The 16,866-nt window shown below is 40.1% G+C and overlaps 1 protein-coding gene across 6 annotated transcripts; it reads left to right on the forward strand.

Moving 5' to 3' along the window:
* The first annotated feature begins 403 nt into the window (after positions 1-403).
* On the forward strand, positions 404-10,493 carry LOC147616296 (developmentally-regulated G protein 2). 6 transcript variants are annotated; one of them, XM_086777370.1, is made up of 13 exons: positions 404-544; positions 666-764; positions 859-926; positions 1,011-1,087; positions 1,228-1,408; positions 7,647-7,703; positions 8,607-8,684; positions 8,771-8,890; positions 9,007-9,177; positions 9,297-9,410; positions 9,533-9,703; positions 9,808-9,908; positions 10,356-10,493. In XM_086777370.1, the coding sequence occupies exons 2-12, from the start codon at positions 695-697 to the stop codon at positions 9,904-9,906; spliced, it is 1,206 nt and encodes a 401-aa protein (XP_086633496.1). In that variant the 5' UTR covers positions 404-544; positions 666-694; the 3' UTR covers positions 9,907-9,908; positions 10,356-10,493. The 6 variants fall into 6 exon arrangements, 4 of the variants coding, with proteins under 4 accessions (XP_086633496.1, XP_086633494.1, XP_086633497.1 ...); XR_015262475.1 differs by lacking the exon at positions 10,356-10,493 and having other exon boundaries at positions 9,538-9,703; positions 9,808-10,109; XM_086777368.1 differs by lacking the exon at positions 10,356-10,493 and having other exon boundaries at positions 9,808-10,109.
* Positions 10,494-16,866: the final 6,373 nt, after the last annotated feature.

Below are 16,866 nucleotides of genomic sequence, written 5' to 3' on the forward strand. Positions count from 1 at the left end.
ACTCAAAGATCAAAGCCAAAAATGGAAACCATCACTGAATAAAGGTTGAAGATCTTCTTGTATCTTATTGGATTATGTATCCTTGTCATATATGTTGCCATGCATAGTATGCATCTACATGTGTGTATATCATGTATATACACCATACATGTATACTTGAATTATTTCATCTCTGTATATTATACCATGTAAGTATCTTTCTTGGTTGCCCCTTCTAATCTAAATTTGTTTATCATGTGTGAATCTTACCTAGTTAGATGCATCATTCTCCTATGGGTGAGTCCACACGATGGATCTAGCTATGTAATATAAGGGAACCTTACCCCTTCCTACGATGTATTGAACTCCCCTCCTCCTCCTCCTTCTCCTTCTCTGCTCTCTTCTCTCTCTCGTGTGTGTTATTACTTTGGGTTTTTAACTTTGAGAATCACTTTAAGTTAGCGGTTTCTATAAAAGCTTTCCACAAGACTAGGTGTTTCCCATCTTTGTTTGATCTAGGCATACACTAAAACTCAGAAGGACGTTCGATCGCTCCAGCCACCAGGTTGGTCTCTACCGTTTCCCTCAGGTCGCTCGCTCGCCCGCCGTTGTGTATGCCTCTCAATGAATAAGCTTGTGTTTGTACGGCGACCGCTGACAAGTGCCAGTTGGGAAATGGGGATCAGAATCTGAAGGCCTCTCTGAAGGTAGCGAAATGGGGATCATCGAAAAGATAAAAGAGATAGAAGCGGAGATGGCTCGCACCCAGAAAAATAAAGCTACAGGTGCCCTCAGTTTTTGTTGCAGTCATTTTGGGTATTTTGGCAGATCATGCTTTGGGCCGTTTAGCCTAACCTTCTGGCAGTATGCTTTGTTTAGAGTATCATCTGGGGCAACTGAAAGCCAAGCTTGCTAAGCTAAGAACTCAACTTCTCGAGCCACCCAAGGTTTGATAATCACAACTCTCTGTCTTTGATTCTGAAATTCTGCGACACAATGGATTCTAACTGTCTCAGGCTGTCAAACCTTAGGGCGCATCAGGTGCAGGGGATGGCTTTGAGGTAACAAAATTTGGTCATGGTCGGGTTGCCCTTATTGGCTTTCCGAGGTATGGATGCCTGCCCAAATTTTTGCTGCTTCTGGGTTCCTCAATATGTGCTTTATCTGCATCAGCACCTTTCTGACACTCCTTGATTCATGATGTGAATTACCCCTGGCCACAATAAAGCTTTCATTTGGCTTGTGCAGCGTGGGTAAGTCGACGCTTTTGACACTATTGACGGGCACCCATTCTGAAGCAGCATCTTATGAATTCACTACATTGACTTGCATTCCGGGCATCATACATTACAATGATGCAAAAATTCAGTTGCTTGATCTTCCTGGCATCATAGAAGGAGCTTCTGAAGGCAAGGGAAGAGGGAGGCAGGTAGACATTTACATAGATCCTTTGAAGCCTTGGCTCATCAATCTAAAATGGGAACATTTTATGGCCGGCATACTTTTTGGTGTGCCTTCACTATTTAGTTTAAACACAGCATTCGAGTCAACCCCCAGCATGCAATACGGGAGAGAATTATGTGTGTGTGTGTGTATACATGTATATGTACGTATACATCACCACACACACACACACACACACATATATATGTGTGTGTGTGTGTGCATACACACACATATACATACATATATACGTGTATACACACACACATCACACTATAAATACAAATGTAAATAATATATATATGAATGTACACACACACACACACACACACACACACACACACATGTATATTTGTGTGTATATGTATGTGTGTGTGTGTGTGTGTGTGTTTATATAAATATAAAAAATACATACATATATGTATGTATGTATGTATGTATATTGTACACACACACACATATGTGTGTGTGTGTATACACCCACACACCCACACACATGTATATGTATATATATTTATATATACACACATATATGTGTATATGTGTGTGTACTATATATATTTATGTGTATATTTATACGTCTACACACACACATACACTTACACACACACACACACTTACAAACGCACGCATACATACATATATACATGTGTGTGTGGATGTATTTGCTTCATAATTTACATGTTGGACTTTCTCTTAGGTTGTTGGTCACTAAGAATGAGAGGGGAGAGATCTTTTCACCACCGAAATTGGTTGGCTTGGTTGGTTAGCTAGTTTGGTCCCTTCATGGCTGACCAATCAGGTTGGGTGCGACTCAATAGCCCGTCCATCGCACCCTTTACTCTTGGCAAGCCCAAATGGCGTCCACTTAGACGTGTTGGTTGTCCGCATGCTTAGGGTTGTTTGGGAATGCATTTTATCCTAGAACACTTTGTGAGGTATGCCACATCCTTCCCTTGCATTTGCATTGCCTGTGGATAAGCTTGCAGCAATGGAAGCAATTCTCGAGTAAATATCTCTCGGTGGACCAAAGTTCCTGCTACCTCCTTAACTTGAGTAGCTACTACAACGTCTACTACTTGGTTCCCCTCGACCACGGCTGGCTTCTACTCCATAGTCTCTTAATTTCCATTTTCCCACTAAGCTGGCATGCGCCGTGGACACACTTTTTGCATGGCTGGCTCTTGGCTGCCAGCCCCTAGGAGGGGTTTCAGCCTTCATTCCTCTCCATTCTGATAGCCATGCATGATGCACCTAACAAATGGTCAAACACTTTGTGAGATAAGGTCTGTGGCTTTTGGTTTATAATGCACTTTTTTGTTTACCATTGTAAAGAATTGTATATGCATGCAAAATAACTCATCTTCATTTTTTTGGATTTTTCCATTTGACTTCTTTCTTAGCATCAACCTATAGTGCATCTCCCTCAGGATTGACATTGTTATGTACGCCTATGTGCAATGCCCTACTTGCTATGCAACTTGGAAAGAATTGGCACGCCCATCCTTGATCCTTTATCAAGGGGGTCCTTATTCTTAACTGCCTTTCAAATCTAGTAGTTTTTTCACCATTGCTATTCAGTTAAGGGAGTCACCACATTATACCGCTTGCTATGTTTTTCTGTAATACTTACCCTAGTCCCTGAAAGTTGATTCATGAGACTCCTGATATTGCTTAAATGGGTTGCAACTGGGTCTTTCTCTCCCATATCTAGCCTATATAGTATCTTTATTAACCAAAGTCTCAAAGCAGCATTGGTTTGACCAAAGACGCTCTTTAGCCTAGTCGAGGCCTCTCTGGCTGGTATTTGTATATCATCTAACCCCTTAATTAGGAAGGCTAATGCCATTATATCAAGTACTTCCCAAACTTTTAGTTCCTAAGCATCCCTAGAAGGTCTTTTATAATCCTCTTTAGTTATGGCCCAATTATCCTTTTCTACCATGGCCATTTGCATCTTTATGGACCATGTGTTGTATTTAGTACCATCAAATCTATCATCCTTCTGAAAATAGTCCTTACCCATCTCTAGAGTAAATAAAGATCAAGATAGAAGCAAGATAAATGAAGCAACTTTAGCTATAAAGACTAGGTGAGAGACTAATACAAGGCAAATATTAAAAGATTTTCACAAAAGAGTTTTAAAAGTTGAGACAGTTACATCCATAACCCTTGACCACACCCATAGAGTTCCATATTGAGCTAAGGTAGTTCCATAGTACCAACGGCTTGTCTCTCTAAGCTAAGGTAGTTCCATAGTACCAAAGGCTTGTCTCTCTGGCTTAGGCGTCTCCTCAATTGGTTGCTCTTGTTCTAGAGGTGGACTCTGTGTCACTTCTTTAGGTTGCCTCACCCAAAGTCTATCACAGTGTCTGGTCCTCTTTCTGACAGTTGGCTTTCTCTAGGAGTCTGTGTCCTTTTAGATGTGACCTATGTGTCTAGAGCTTCAAAGTATTCCTTCTCCACCTGTGCCTGAGTTGTATAAGGAAACCCAAAGGATATGTGTGAAGATACTTAAATTACCCTTGTACCTTAGACTCACAAGTGTTTGAAGATATGTCAATGATGCTCATAATGCATCACACAAAAATAGTTTGATAATGGCATGTAAAAAGGCACACTTGACTTTTTTTTCAATCTTTATAAGATAAGAATGTGAACACGCCAATTTTTTTTCAAGTAGTCGACTTTCACCAAAATAGTGAAGCTACTTTTGTGGAAGCTTCACCTACCATTGTAGAATCTGTCAAATTCAGGTTATGGGCTGAAAATCTGGCTGAAATGTCATGTTTCGGCCCTCTATAGGACCAAGGCGCAACCGTATATGCAGGCTTCTGTAGACACGCATGCTGAGCTATAAATTAAGGTCTCCAAGTATGCGCTGCCCTTGAACTGCAATCAAGAGTTAATCCTCACAAAGATGGATTGATCTCCACTATCAGTGTATCAGAGGGTTAATTCTGAGTATGGCACAATTGTAAGTGACCACTGGTAACAGTAAAATACCCTGCCATAGCTGATTTTCAAGCTCACAATTCTCATCTATTATGTCTACTCTTAGGTAGAAGCCTTGCTTAATGACCTAGTTAGTAATTAATGTCTTAATTAAGATGTTCTTAAGTAATAGATATACGTAAGCTAACATACTTAATTAGAGAGTTATATTTAAGTATCATTAGGTTTATCCCTCAATGTCTTAGCTTAATGAAAATGTTTTCACTAGCTATAGTGACTAGACACTTAATAATGTATACAATATTAGGCAATAACTGCATAGATACTTAATCACACTCCGCATTAATCCTCGTAACTTATCATAATTAGCAAGCTTGTAACTAATTTAGACACTAGTCTTCACTATATAATTATCTCATAAGATAAATACCTCATTAAGCAAGGCTCCTATCCTTGAGTAGGTTGAGAGTAGATAGACACTTAATGAGTGTAGAGCTTTTGCAAACCTTCAAGACTTCTTTGCTTTCTTTGCAAGGTCTTTAAAGTCTTGATTCTCCTCAACAAAATCTTCAAGCTATAGCTCCTTCCACAATTGAAAAGCTTCGATAGTGCTTGACTCTCTTGATCTCACCTCTCCCAATGAAATGCCTTTCCATTAATCACTCTTATTGCAAGAACCTCTTAATGAAAAGCTTAATAACCACTCAAATAGAAAGCAATGCTTCACTCAAAGACTCTCCACACACCTTATGTTCATCTTATGCTAAACAAGAGTGGTTACTTAGCGAGTAGCTCTAGCAAGCTCTAGCAAAATATAGAGCTTACTACTAAAACTCTCCCTCTTTCTCCTAATCACCTCACTAATGTACATAAGTGAAATGCTAGTTTAATGGACAAGTGCAAATATATGATTAACCTAAATGCAACACTTAATGAGATACCGTAAGAGAATGAGTTACATATGTGATTAGCAACATAAATGAACCTATAACGTGGAGAGATTAAGCTCCTTAATGATCGAAGATAAACACAAGATGTAGCCCACAAAAGGCTAGGCACATAGCTCTTCCTTTATTTTTTTATTCAAGTGCTAATACAAGAGTCATCCAAGATGATTACAGGAGGATTTGTATCCTTCCATTATATAGAGAGGGGTTGAATGAGGGCGCCCAAATGGGCGACATCATTGATGATGCTAATGTCCCTAGAGAGCATCTAGAGCCACTCCCCTCAATTGGGGGTGCCACCTAGTATATCATACCATGTGACTCCCTTGCCACCTAAGCTTCTAGAAATGACTAGCTCACGTAATCCTTTTTCTCCTTGTAAAAGCACCCACCACCAAGGTTAAAGATATGTCAAAGCTAAACCATATTCTCAATAGACATGGCGGTTCACATGTGGTCTTACTGAGGATCCAAGCTTTGGTGGTATGGAACGCTAGGTTTCTTGCATAGCATACTTGCATGCTTGGAACTAATTTCGCATGAAACTGTTTTTGCGTGAAATGTTTTACTGCTTGCAAGATCTGTGTATCTAGTTTATGGGCAAGGGACGTCTTCTCGTGAACTGTGCACATGAATCTGTATTTTGACCTTGCTTGTGGATTGTAGTGAGATGGTAGGTGTGACTCTAAACTCTTTGTTTATGCTTGTCAGAGTTATAACTCGCTTTTTTGTTTTGCAGGTTCACGCTTAATTAAAGTATGGCTAGACAACTTCTAAGTGCATTGGACATCCACACTACATTAAAGTGTGGATGGACATGTTATAAGTGAGTTGGGAACTTATTAAATGATGGCCGACCAGGCTCTCAAAAAACAGGTCACTTTTTCATTAAAATGGTGCAGAGGTGGCCCAATGGCCACCCTCTCTATGTACGGAAAGGCTACTCGCTTGGTGGAAAACATGCAACAAATACTTGGCGGAAATCAGTCACAGAGGTCTATTCTACTGTCAGGAGTAAAATGCAGCATCTTGGGGGCTTTCCACTTATGTGCACAAGCAGGCCAGCACATCGTCTACCCCCCCCCCCCCCCCCCGGCGAAGGCATCTGAAAGTCCTCCTGGTCATTTTCACATCAGGGACTCAACCCTACACTTAGTCCTTACATTCGTACAAGCAAATGTATATACCTACGGGTGGGGGCCCTTTCAGAAGGTTATTGGGACCGAATCCTATGTCCAATTTTCTCTCTTGCACAATTTTCTGTTCTTTGCTAATCAAGTAAAAAGTTCCATTAAGGTTGCTTTCTTGCTTCTCCAACCGTTGGTTCGGCCTACAAATGAGCTCTTCACTGCTGTCTAGCCCTAGATGTCCTTTTCAGCTGCTATCTACCTGAAGAAAATGCTTTGAGTATTTCTATCACACTGACAAATCCTCCTAAAGCTGATTTCTCCTTACAAATTTCAGTAAATTCATTGGTAAGGGCTTCTCCAAGTTCTATTGACCTACTCTACTTCACATGCTTGACCATTAAGGTCTCCCATGTCTCGGCATGGTGCACACATGTTTGTGTACGGATGCCAGTGGAGCATAGCTGCTTGTAGCAAGACATTGAGGATTGGGGAGTGAGGTTATTCGTGACAAAAGTTTGGAATTAACTTTGACTTCCACAAATCATGTTTGCAAAGTATTTTCATTGCATGAGGGCCATTGGAAATCTGGCATGTGATGCCCATGAAGCTTGTATTTTTAGGAATCCTTGGTAATACAATCATATTACAAGGGGGATTGGCTCTTTTCAGCCCTATTGACAGCACCATTTAAATTTGTTGAGGTTGGGATGCTGAATAGCAATGATCCATTGCAAGTAGTTCATGGCATAGTTGTGATTGGTAACTATGACCTTGACATGCCAATATGACTTGTAGTTTTGCTTCACGTGCCAGTGCACCCGGATGGGACAAATGTCTTGTGTGCAAATGCAGTAACGGTGCCATTGGTTGCAGTACGAGCTCTGTATAGTCACAAAAAAAACACATTTTGCCATTTTGAAACTTGTGAAACGTTTCTAGAAACTGGGGAGCTACAGTCGTTGCACTCATGCACATGCACACATAGAAAGAAAAATCTTATAAATGTTTACTAAAGGCCCGAAGCGTCTATGAGAGCCAAAAAGATGTTACATATGATCCATGTGTAGACTGGATGCCAGAACACGAAAAAGAAAAAGAAAGGGCCTACGTACTACGTAGATCCCTGTGTGTAAAATGAGAGAGAGAGAGAGAGAGAGAGAGAGAGAGAGAGAGTTGATGTGCATGTTGTCAGGTCATTGCAGTTGCCAAATCTTCAGATCTCGTGCTGATGGTCCTTGATGCTTCAAAGGTAATCGTTTTAGCTTTGTAACTAAGTCATTTGATTGCTCGATTTGCAAATATTTCTTGCAGCAAAATTCTTGCTGTTTATGACTGTAACAAAGCTAGCATTCTTGAATTGTACTGCCTTAAAAAAAAGGAGTTGTATACTTGTAGCCAATCATGTACTGTATCATTTTTCATTCAGAGTTGCAATGAATTTATTGTTGTGATAAAAGACTGACAAGAGATGGCAAGAGACGATGCATTGACTATTAGGGTTTGATTGCATTTTGAAAGGGAAGAAAACTGTATGTAGAAACAAAAATATCTCAGTGAAGGTGTACTTTGTTGAAGAGTGCATTCACCTCGGAAATTTCGAAGCCTTGTGATAAACTTTTTGGTTGAGGGTATGTTACTATCATGGGTGATGCCATTATAAATATTAATATGTTTGGTGTACATTGACATATGTTTGGGGTTGAAGTATTTTGAAGAACGTGTGCATCTATGGATGTGTGCATACATATACATTATATGCCTATGTTTTTAGATGTGAAGTTTGAGCTCTCGTGACTGCATAAAAAAAGAGACATCTCTCCTAGGATTTAAAACACACTCATCTCTACATTGGAATCGGTCTTTGATTCAGTGCGTAAATGTTTAATGGATGTATTTGTGCCATACATTACAGCTGCATGGTTCTAGAAGAAATTGCATTGAAGGGATATTCTTATACCTGTTGACTTTCTGGTTTCCTCGCTGTTTTAAGAAAGTTTTGCCAATCAATGTTCAGGGGTAGCCTTGTGTTCCTGGTTTCGGCTGGTTAATGCTGCTTCTTTTTGCTGTTGTTTGAATTGATTTTTTCTTGTAAACTGACTCAAAGGTGGTCAATAATGCAAGATTCTCACCCTGACTTTCCCCTTACCTCCAGAGTGAAGGCCATCGTCAGATCCTAACAAGGGAGTTGGAAGCAGTAGGATTGCGACTCAACAAAAGGCCGCCTCAGGTGGTTGTGTTTGTTCTGACTGTGGTGCGTAGTTATGTTCCTTCAATTTCAGACATTACCGTTTTCTGAAATATGACTATTACCCCCAGATCTACTTTAAAAAGAAGAAAACTGGTGGAATCTCCTTCAATAGCACACTGCCTCTCACAAATGTGGATGAAAAGCTCTGCTACCAAATCTTGCATGAATACAAAATCCATAATGCAGAGGTATTTTTTATGCACTATTTATTTGCATAGAAGCTCTCTTGACACGTGTCCCATAATAATGTTATTTAGTCTTGCACATGCTGTATTAAACGCATACAAGTGTCTTTACAATGCAGGTCTTATTCAAAGAGGATGCTTCTGTCGACGATTTTATTGATGTTATTGAAGGAAACAGAAAATATATCAAGTGTGCATACGTGTACAACAAGATTGATGTTGTAGGTATTGACGATGTGGACAGATTAGCTCGTCAACCCAATTCCATAGTTATAAGCTGTAATCTCAAGGTTTGTAAAGTTTTCTATGCATTTTTTTTTCATAATTCAAGAAATATTTTCAATTCAGCAATTACTTTTTGGTTTTCTTATTCTATGTCTATTGATTTGGCTTCGTCTTGAATTTTCAGCTGAACCTTGACAGGTTACTGGCAAAGATGTGGGAGCAGATGGGCCTTGTACGGGTTTACACAAAGCCACAGGGCCAACAACCGGATTTTTCTGAGCCTGTCGTCTTGTCGACTGTAATAATTATGTCCACCTATCTTTGAATGATTTGTTTGTTCTAAGTGCTGTACTTGTGATCTATTCTTGTTGAAATGCTTTTTTGGCATCTTGCTTTACCTCATCTTTTTGTGTTGCCTAGGACAGAGGGGGCTGCTCCGTGGAGGACTTTTGCAACCATATTCACAGAAATTTGCTTAAGGATGTCAAATATGTGCTGGTGTGGGGAAGTAGTGCGAAGCATTACCCACAGCGATGTGGGATTTCTCATGTTCTTCATGATGAGGATGTGGTTCAAATTGTCAAGAAGAAGGTGAGTCACAGGTCTTATTTTTCTGTGGTGTTGTGATCTTTTCTTTGTCAGGAATGGTTTGTTGCGGCTGGTAAGTGTCGCTAAATCTAATGAATTCTGAACAGGAGAAAGATGAGGATGGAGGAAGAGGCAGATTCAAGTCACACACAACTGGACCCGCTCGTATATCTGACAGAGAGAAGAAGGCACCTCTCAAAACCTAGAGGCTTGTGTGTATTGAATGCCTGATGTTTAGCATTTTTGGAGCTAAAGCAGAGATTAAATCGGAAAAGTTTCTAGTTTGTTGTGATGTTTATCATTATTACAGCTGTCTGTATATTCTCAAATGTGCAAAGAGAGCTTGTAAGTGAGGACTTACATGAAAATGTTTCTTGTCTTCAATTTTGATGTGCATCATTTTCATGTGGAGATAATTGCTGTATGATGAGCTTCACATGGCCTCTTTCCCTTCCATTTCAAATATACGACAATTGTTAGGATGGTGATATTGAAATGGTGGCTATTCTAAAGACTACAAAATGTTAAAGTTGACTTCCTAGCCTTTGATTTTTAAAATTATTTTCATGTTAAAAAAAAGCCATAACTTTACATGACACACTGATTTTAGCTTGAAATAGTTTTTAAACATAACTTGGCACGTGACGCTTTTTAGGTATTACTTGAAGACGAATCAAAGGAGGTTTGGTAAGAGTTTCACGAGTGACGAGCAGGGAGAGTCTCTTGCCAGCCCGCCCATACACAAACCCACCCCCACCAGCCCGCACCGCATGCATGGCCTAGTCTGCTCTTCATCGCTTCCCATCCTTCTCCCCTCTTTTATTTAACCTCTTAGTGTTTATTCAATACCACAAGAACAAATCCATCATAGATTGTCAAAGATCAGAAACATTTATGTCAATTAATGTTTTTTCTATTAGAAAGCTGTAAGCGTGCAAAACCCTCTCATGAAACTGGTTGAAAAATTGCATGGGGAGCTTGTATGACCGTCTAATAGTCTCTAGCATCGACTCGTATTGAGAATTAGGCTTTGGTCATAGATTTCCAACTCTTGATGCTCTAACGTTGTAGAGGTGGTTCCTTTTAGAACAATCATTGAGTTTGCTTTCTTTTGCTCTTTCCCAATGTGATTTGTGAAGTTACTGGGTCGTCTCCACTTATGAGAATGAGAGTGAGTTCGGAGCTCTTCGAATGGACTAATAATAATTACATCTTTGTGAGACATCATGGACGGGGGTCGGTTGATTTCAGGAGCATTAAATTTCGGAGTACGAATCTGGTGCATTTTTACATGGTTGCCATCCTCTCTTAGTGTTGAAGTGTCGTCGTCCACACCAAAAACCACGAGCTGTTGGCATATATTCCTTCTTGTTGCTGAAGAAGTGTATGACTGAGACCTTTGCCTTCCCTCCCTCGTTCATGACGGCCAGGAAAGGCCTTCGGGAGGCGGGCTCCCGAAGGCCTCTGCTGGTCGCCTTCTCGAGAAATGCCTCCCGAAGGCTTTTCCCTACTACTAGTTGGGATTCTTGTAAATAGTTGCATGAGTCAAGTGTTCATAAAATATTATTTTGAAAGCAGCCTAGTGTTCATAAAATATTATTTTTACCAAACCTTGTGTCGATCCTTTTCACCGCGAATTGAAAAAGGCAATTTACAAGTTCTAGACTAAGCTGGAGCCGAATGCACTCAACACAAGTGTGTTGTCACAAATGTCTATAAATTATTTTGAAGAGTCAAAAGAAAACCCTATCCTAGTCTATAGGCAATGATGGAACATTTTGAGTTTCATACAATGGTCCTCTTCTACGCCATCACTTGAAAGGCCTCAATCTCTCTCTCTCTCTCTCATTTTTTGATTCTCTATTACGCATGCTATTGTCAAATTTTCTCATACTCTCCAAGTAATATGAACTTCCTTTTTATGCATACAAGGAGAAAGAGAGATTCATAACTATATTTATATAGTTTATTTACAAACATATACAAATCCATACATCTATAAACTTACATTTATATTTTACACACATACACATGAATGTGTGTTATTGATTGCACATGCTCGTTTTGTAGAAGAGAGCTCATTCCCTCTTATGAGACAGTTCATTGAAGGTTATTACACTTAAACTAAAGGAGAATTTTCAGTGGTGTGGGTGATAAGAGGCAATATGCCTTAACCCCAAATGAATCCCCATACCAAGCAAAGGCAGCATGGATTGCATGGGAGTCCTATTTGCTCTGCTTCTCTAGTGGAATGAAGGCATACGTAGGGGATCTAACGACTCCAAGGTGGGTGTTACATCGCAGTGGTCGCCGCAATAACCAAGGAGGGCCAAGAGCTCTAGTCACCACCCAACCATACAGGAATGTGGGTAAGTGTCCACATTACTAGGCTTTTATAGTGGCTTGCTTGCTCACACTAGCTCGCTCGCCCACAGTCCTCCAACGCGGGCGTCTCACCCCTGAACCCCGGACACACTCGTCACACGTGCTTTGGTGTGTGGACTCCATATCCGGTCGAACTCCGCCACCGCTACGGACGACTCACGCATGCTGTTATAGACTACGTGACATTACCCCCCTTTCTAAAGAGTTTTCGTCCGTGAAAACAGTATGGGGAAAGTTGTTAAGCGTATGTGTTCTCACTTGAGACCTTTTCTAGTTTATTCTTTCACTTAAAAAGTGAATATCGATACATAATAAACCTCGTGTTCCGATCTCTTCCTTCAAGATGACTATCAAACTTTCTATCTCTACCCAACACTATATTTGTGGGGCAAGGCCATATAGTTTGTAGAGATGTTTGATATTAAAGAGCCTAGCGAGCTCATATGTTTTCACATCTTTTTTAGTTGGAAGAATGTTACATCGCGGTAGTCGCCGCCATAGCACAAGAGGGCCAAGAGCTCTAGTCACCACCCAACCATAGAGGAATGTCGATAAGTATCCACATTGCTTGCTTATATAGTGACCTACTTGCCCACACTAGCCCGGCCGCCCATATGGTCCTCCGACCCAGGTGTCTCACCCTTGAACCTCGAGCACACTCGCCACATGCGCTCCGGCGTGTGGACTCCATGTCTGGTCGAGCGTCGCCGCCGCTGCTATGGGCGACTCATGCATGCTGTTAACAGGCTACGTGACATCATCCACCCTTTCTAAAGAGTTTTCGTCTGCGAATACAAACTAGGGAAAGTTGTTGGTAAGCATATATAGTTGTTCTGACTTGAGACCATTAACGACCTATCCTTCCACTTAAAAATTTCTCATCGATACACAGTACACCTCGTAATCTGGTCTTTGAAACTATGATTTCTCCATGGGCTATCTATGGTCACATCCAAAAGTTAATAGCACCATCCAGACACACCTCTACAAGTGTGGTCTCACTGGACACCTGTACTATGTGAAACAATATCGTAAACCATTTCAATTATGGGAAATGATTTTCTATAAAGCAATAAATGATAAATTTTTATTGCTTATTCAGTCTGTATATACATATGCTATGATATGTGGATTAGGTATGTCTCCAACACTGTAATGAAGTAGATTTGGTTGCACATACACATGGAAAATGGGTCCTAGGCACTTGGGCTTAGGGACATTTACATGTGTACTTTTGGGAGGGGCCTTGGGCTATATGTGCATGGGGAATGGGGCCTAGGCACTTGGGCTTAGGGACATTTACATGTGTATGTGCAACCAAATCTACTTCATTACAAACACACCTTACACTAATCGACAAACAAGATCAATCTCGGTACTTTGAGATTGCTTTGACATGAATAACACAACATTCAATTTGTGTTTAATACCAATATGAAGTTCGGCGTATAACATATATTTGTTGCCTTCTCATTACAATGGCAATGCACTATCTATCTATATACTACCCAACTATAACCGATGACAACAAAAAATAATGGGTACTGTACGCACTTCATGAACATATTATGAAACACAAATTTGTACAAGTGAATCTTTTTACGACTTTTCGTAAAGTTGGACTTTGCCACTTATCTCGTCTATCTTAATACCAAATTCTTTCTCAATTTGGCTAAGTAACTCCATACTCTTTACAAGCAACTCTGTACTCTGGATAGACGCGGTACAAGAGGGCCAAGAGCTCTAGTCACCACTCAACCATAGAGGAATGTCGATAAGTATCCACATTGCCTGCTTATATAGTGACCTGCCTGCCCACACTAACCTGGTTGCCCATGGTCCTCCCACCTAGGTGCCTCACTCCTGAACCCCAGACACACTCGCCACATGTGCTTCGAACTCCATGTCCGGTCGAGCTTCGCCTCCGCTATAGGTGACTCATGCATGCCGTTTTACAGGCTACGCGATAAAGAAACTTTGTCAATTAATTTACTCTTCCCTTCAAGAAGAGTTTTTGTCCGCAAAAACAAGTGTATGTGTGTAGACCATATGGTCATCTAGGCCTATAACTTCCCTAAGTACTATGACAAGGAAAGCAAGACACACAGCACATATTTTCCTTAAGTACTACAACCAAGGAATTATGCAGCACTCATGTTTCATCTAGAACACCAAACCATAGTTGCCACTTGCAACTATGAAAGATGTCCAATAAAACACAAATTGGTGCTAAGGCATCGAATAACATCATGCCTTTAGTATATGCCAGAAGTTCTCAAATCCTCAAGAACTTCATAATGAATGCACTCAGACATTCAAGGAATTCCTTTGCATGTTCAACGACATCAAAGATGTTTTAGTCTTGTGGTTAGAAACCACATGGACTTTAATTCAACAAATTTGTGCAACTGTTACAAGTCTTTAGCAAATTGTTCTATAATGTGGTAAAGTTCAATTGACCTTACACATAGTCTAAGGAAAGCTACACTTTCCTCTCTTCAAAAGTTCTTCCGTTCTTCCAAGAACAATTTGCACATCTTGCAATGAGGATGATTTCCAGATAGATAGTGTCTACGCACTACTAGAACATTAAGAGTAACTTACACCAATGGGAGTACCAATCCTAGCGCACGAGTAGATACATGCCTCCATATACAATGGCAACCACTTCGGGTGCCTGACAATATATCTGTATGCCTCTACGGCTAGCCGCGTCTCTACAAACATGTATATGAGCTATCTATGCTCACATCTAAATGCTAGCAACACTGTCCAAACACACCCTACACGTGTGTGTCTTTGGATGTCTTTACCAGGTCAAACAATACCCAAAAAAAATGTAAACCATTCCAACCATGGACAATGATTTACTATAAGGCAATAGATGAGAAGCTCTTTCTTGTTTATCATGTCTGTACATGTATATGCTACGATATATGCCAAGGTATGCCTCCAACAGACCTTACATTGATAGAATTAAAAAAATAATACAAGGTAATAGATGAGAAGCTCTTTCTTGCTTTACCATGTCTGTACATGTATACGATATATGTCGAGGTATGCCTCCAACACACCTTACATCAATAGAATAAAAAAATTCAATCTATGTACTTCGAGATTTATTTAACATGAACAACACAACATCCAGTTTGTGTTCAATACCAATATAAAGTCTGATGTATAGCATTTCTTTGTTGCCTCCTCATTACAGTGGCAATGCACTACTTACCGTAGGTGGCAATATACTACGCAAATGTAATTGATGACCAACAAAGAATAATAGTCCAAGTACGCAGTTCATAAACATATTACAAAACACAAATATGTTTAAGTTTGCTTTTCTTGGAGAAATAAAGAGGAATGACATCCACTTTACTTTGTCTATCAAAACACCAAATCTTTCTCTCTATTTGGTTGAGTAACTCCGTACTCCTCTATGAGTAACTCTATACCCATATATGTACTCTTCTCAAGTTGGATTATTTCAATAGCCATCTTTTACGAGATGCTTAAGCCGCTTCATACGTGCTCATCTAGATTGACCCAAAACCTTCGGCGCTACATCACAAAGTTTGGGGCATTCCAACACCCAAGCCTTGTTGATCCAATGACATCTAATCAACAACTATGTCAATCTCTGAACTCTATAGCTCAGTATCTAGCTATGAGACCTCCTAGGCTGTGATAGTAGCTGTAGACTCAACTTCCAATGAATAAAAATAGCAAAGTCCTTCAAGAACTTGCCTCAAATATTTTGTGGATCCACCCCCTAGCATGGCATGAAAACACTTCCATGCCTACCCAAAATACATACTGAACACACTTGGCAACTTGGCCACGCAAATTGACAAGTTCAGGGCTTTATCTAAAATATCAAGCACCTAAGGTATGTGACTTTCCATAAAATTTGAGCTCATTGGAAGTCAACACCCAATATCGGTTAAAATATACTATCAGTGATTTCCCGATAATTTTTATCACCCCCATTTGATAGAGGGTCAAGTGGGCATGAAGGGTCCACCCTTGAGGAGTAAGTCGAATTACCAAGCGTCTGTGTTCGAGCAGCGAGCCTCGAGTTTGAGCGATTCTTTTGAGAAACATTGTGTGAAACTCTATTCGCAATTTTTACATATTGTCTTCACATAAACAAAAGCATAGGATGATCATTGGTCCTTTCCATTCTCTCATGGAAGTTTTGAATATGTATTCAATAAAGATTAATCCTCAAAATGAACAAAAGCAAGTCATTATGGGATATAGACCATGTACTCCATATTCCATGTACTCAATATAATAACACTCCATGCTAGTTCTAGCTCAATATTCCAAAAGATTCAAACATCCTTAAAACACCTCAACCTCTGTCTTCACACTCATCATTCACTATTAGACTATGAATGCGTGACTGTTCCTTGCTCTGTTGATCATATCGCTTGTCTCTCCATGGCTCTAGCCATTCCTTCCGCATGCATAGGCAAAACACTACAAGCAACAAAGTTCAAAGAAGAATAAGTTCATATTGGAAAGTGAGGAATACAATGACCAAGAATATAATGATGTTAATTCAATCATGGCTGCATGGGACAAATTGCATGTTCCAAAAGAAGAAGGTGGTATTAGTATTCTTCATATGCCTACTCACTGTATTGCAAGGACTGCCTTGATGCCTCATAAATGTCTGCTTCAGATTACTCCTTGGGCCTTAATGATAAGGGAACTAGTTGAGTATGGGTGCATTTGGGTTGGAAGGATAAATTGTTTTCTTTTGCCCCTCGTAAGGT

The sequence above is a fragment of the Cibotium barometz genome, chromosome 38, assembly GCF_041138505.1.
Source record: "Cibotium barometz isolate CiBa-2024 chromosome 38, ASM4113850v1, whole genome shotgun sequence".
NCBI lineage: Eukaryota > Viridiplantae > Streptophyta > Polypodiopsida > Cyatheales > Cibotiaceae > Cibotium > Cibotium barometz.

Coding starts and splice junctions, on each gene's coding strand:
- LOC147616296 (XM_086777370.1), top strand. CDS start 695: ATGGGGATCATCGAAAAGATAAAAGAGATAGAAGCGGAGATGGCTCGC. Junction 765..858: donor CCAGAAAAATAAAGCTACAG/GTGCCCTCAGTT, acceptor TGCTTTGTTTAG/AGTATCATCTGGGGCAACTG. Junction 8,891..9,006: donor ACAAAATCCATAATGCAGAG/GTATTTTTTATG, acceptor TTTACAATGCAG/GTCTTATTCAAAGAGGATGC.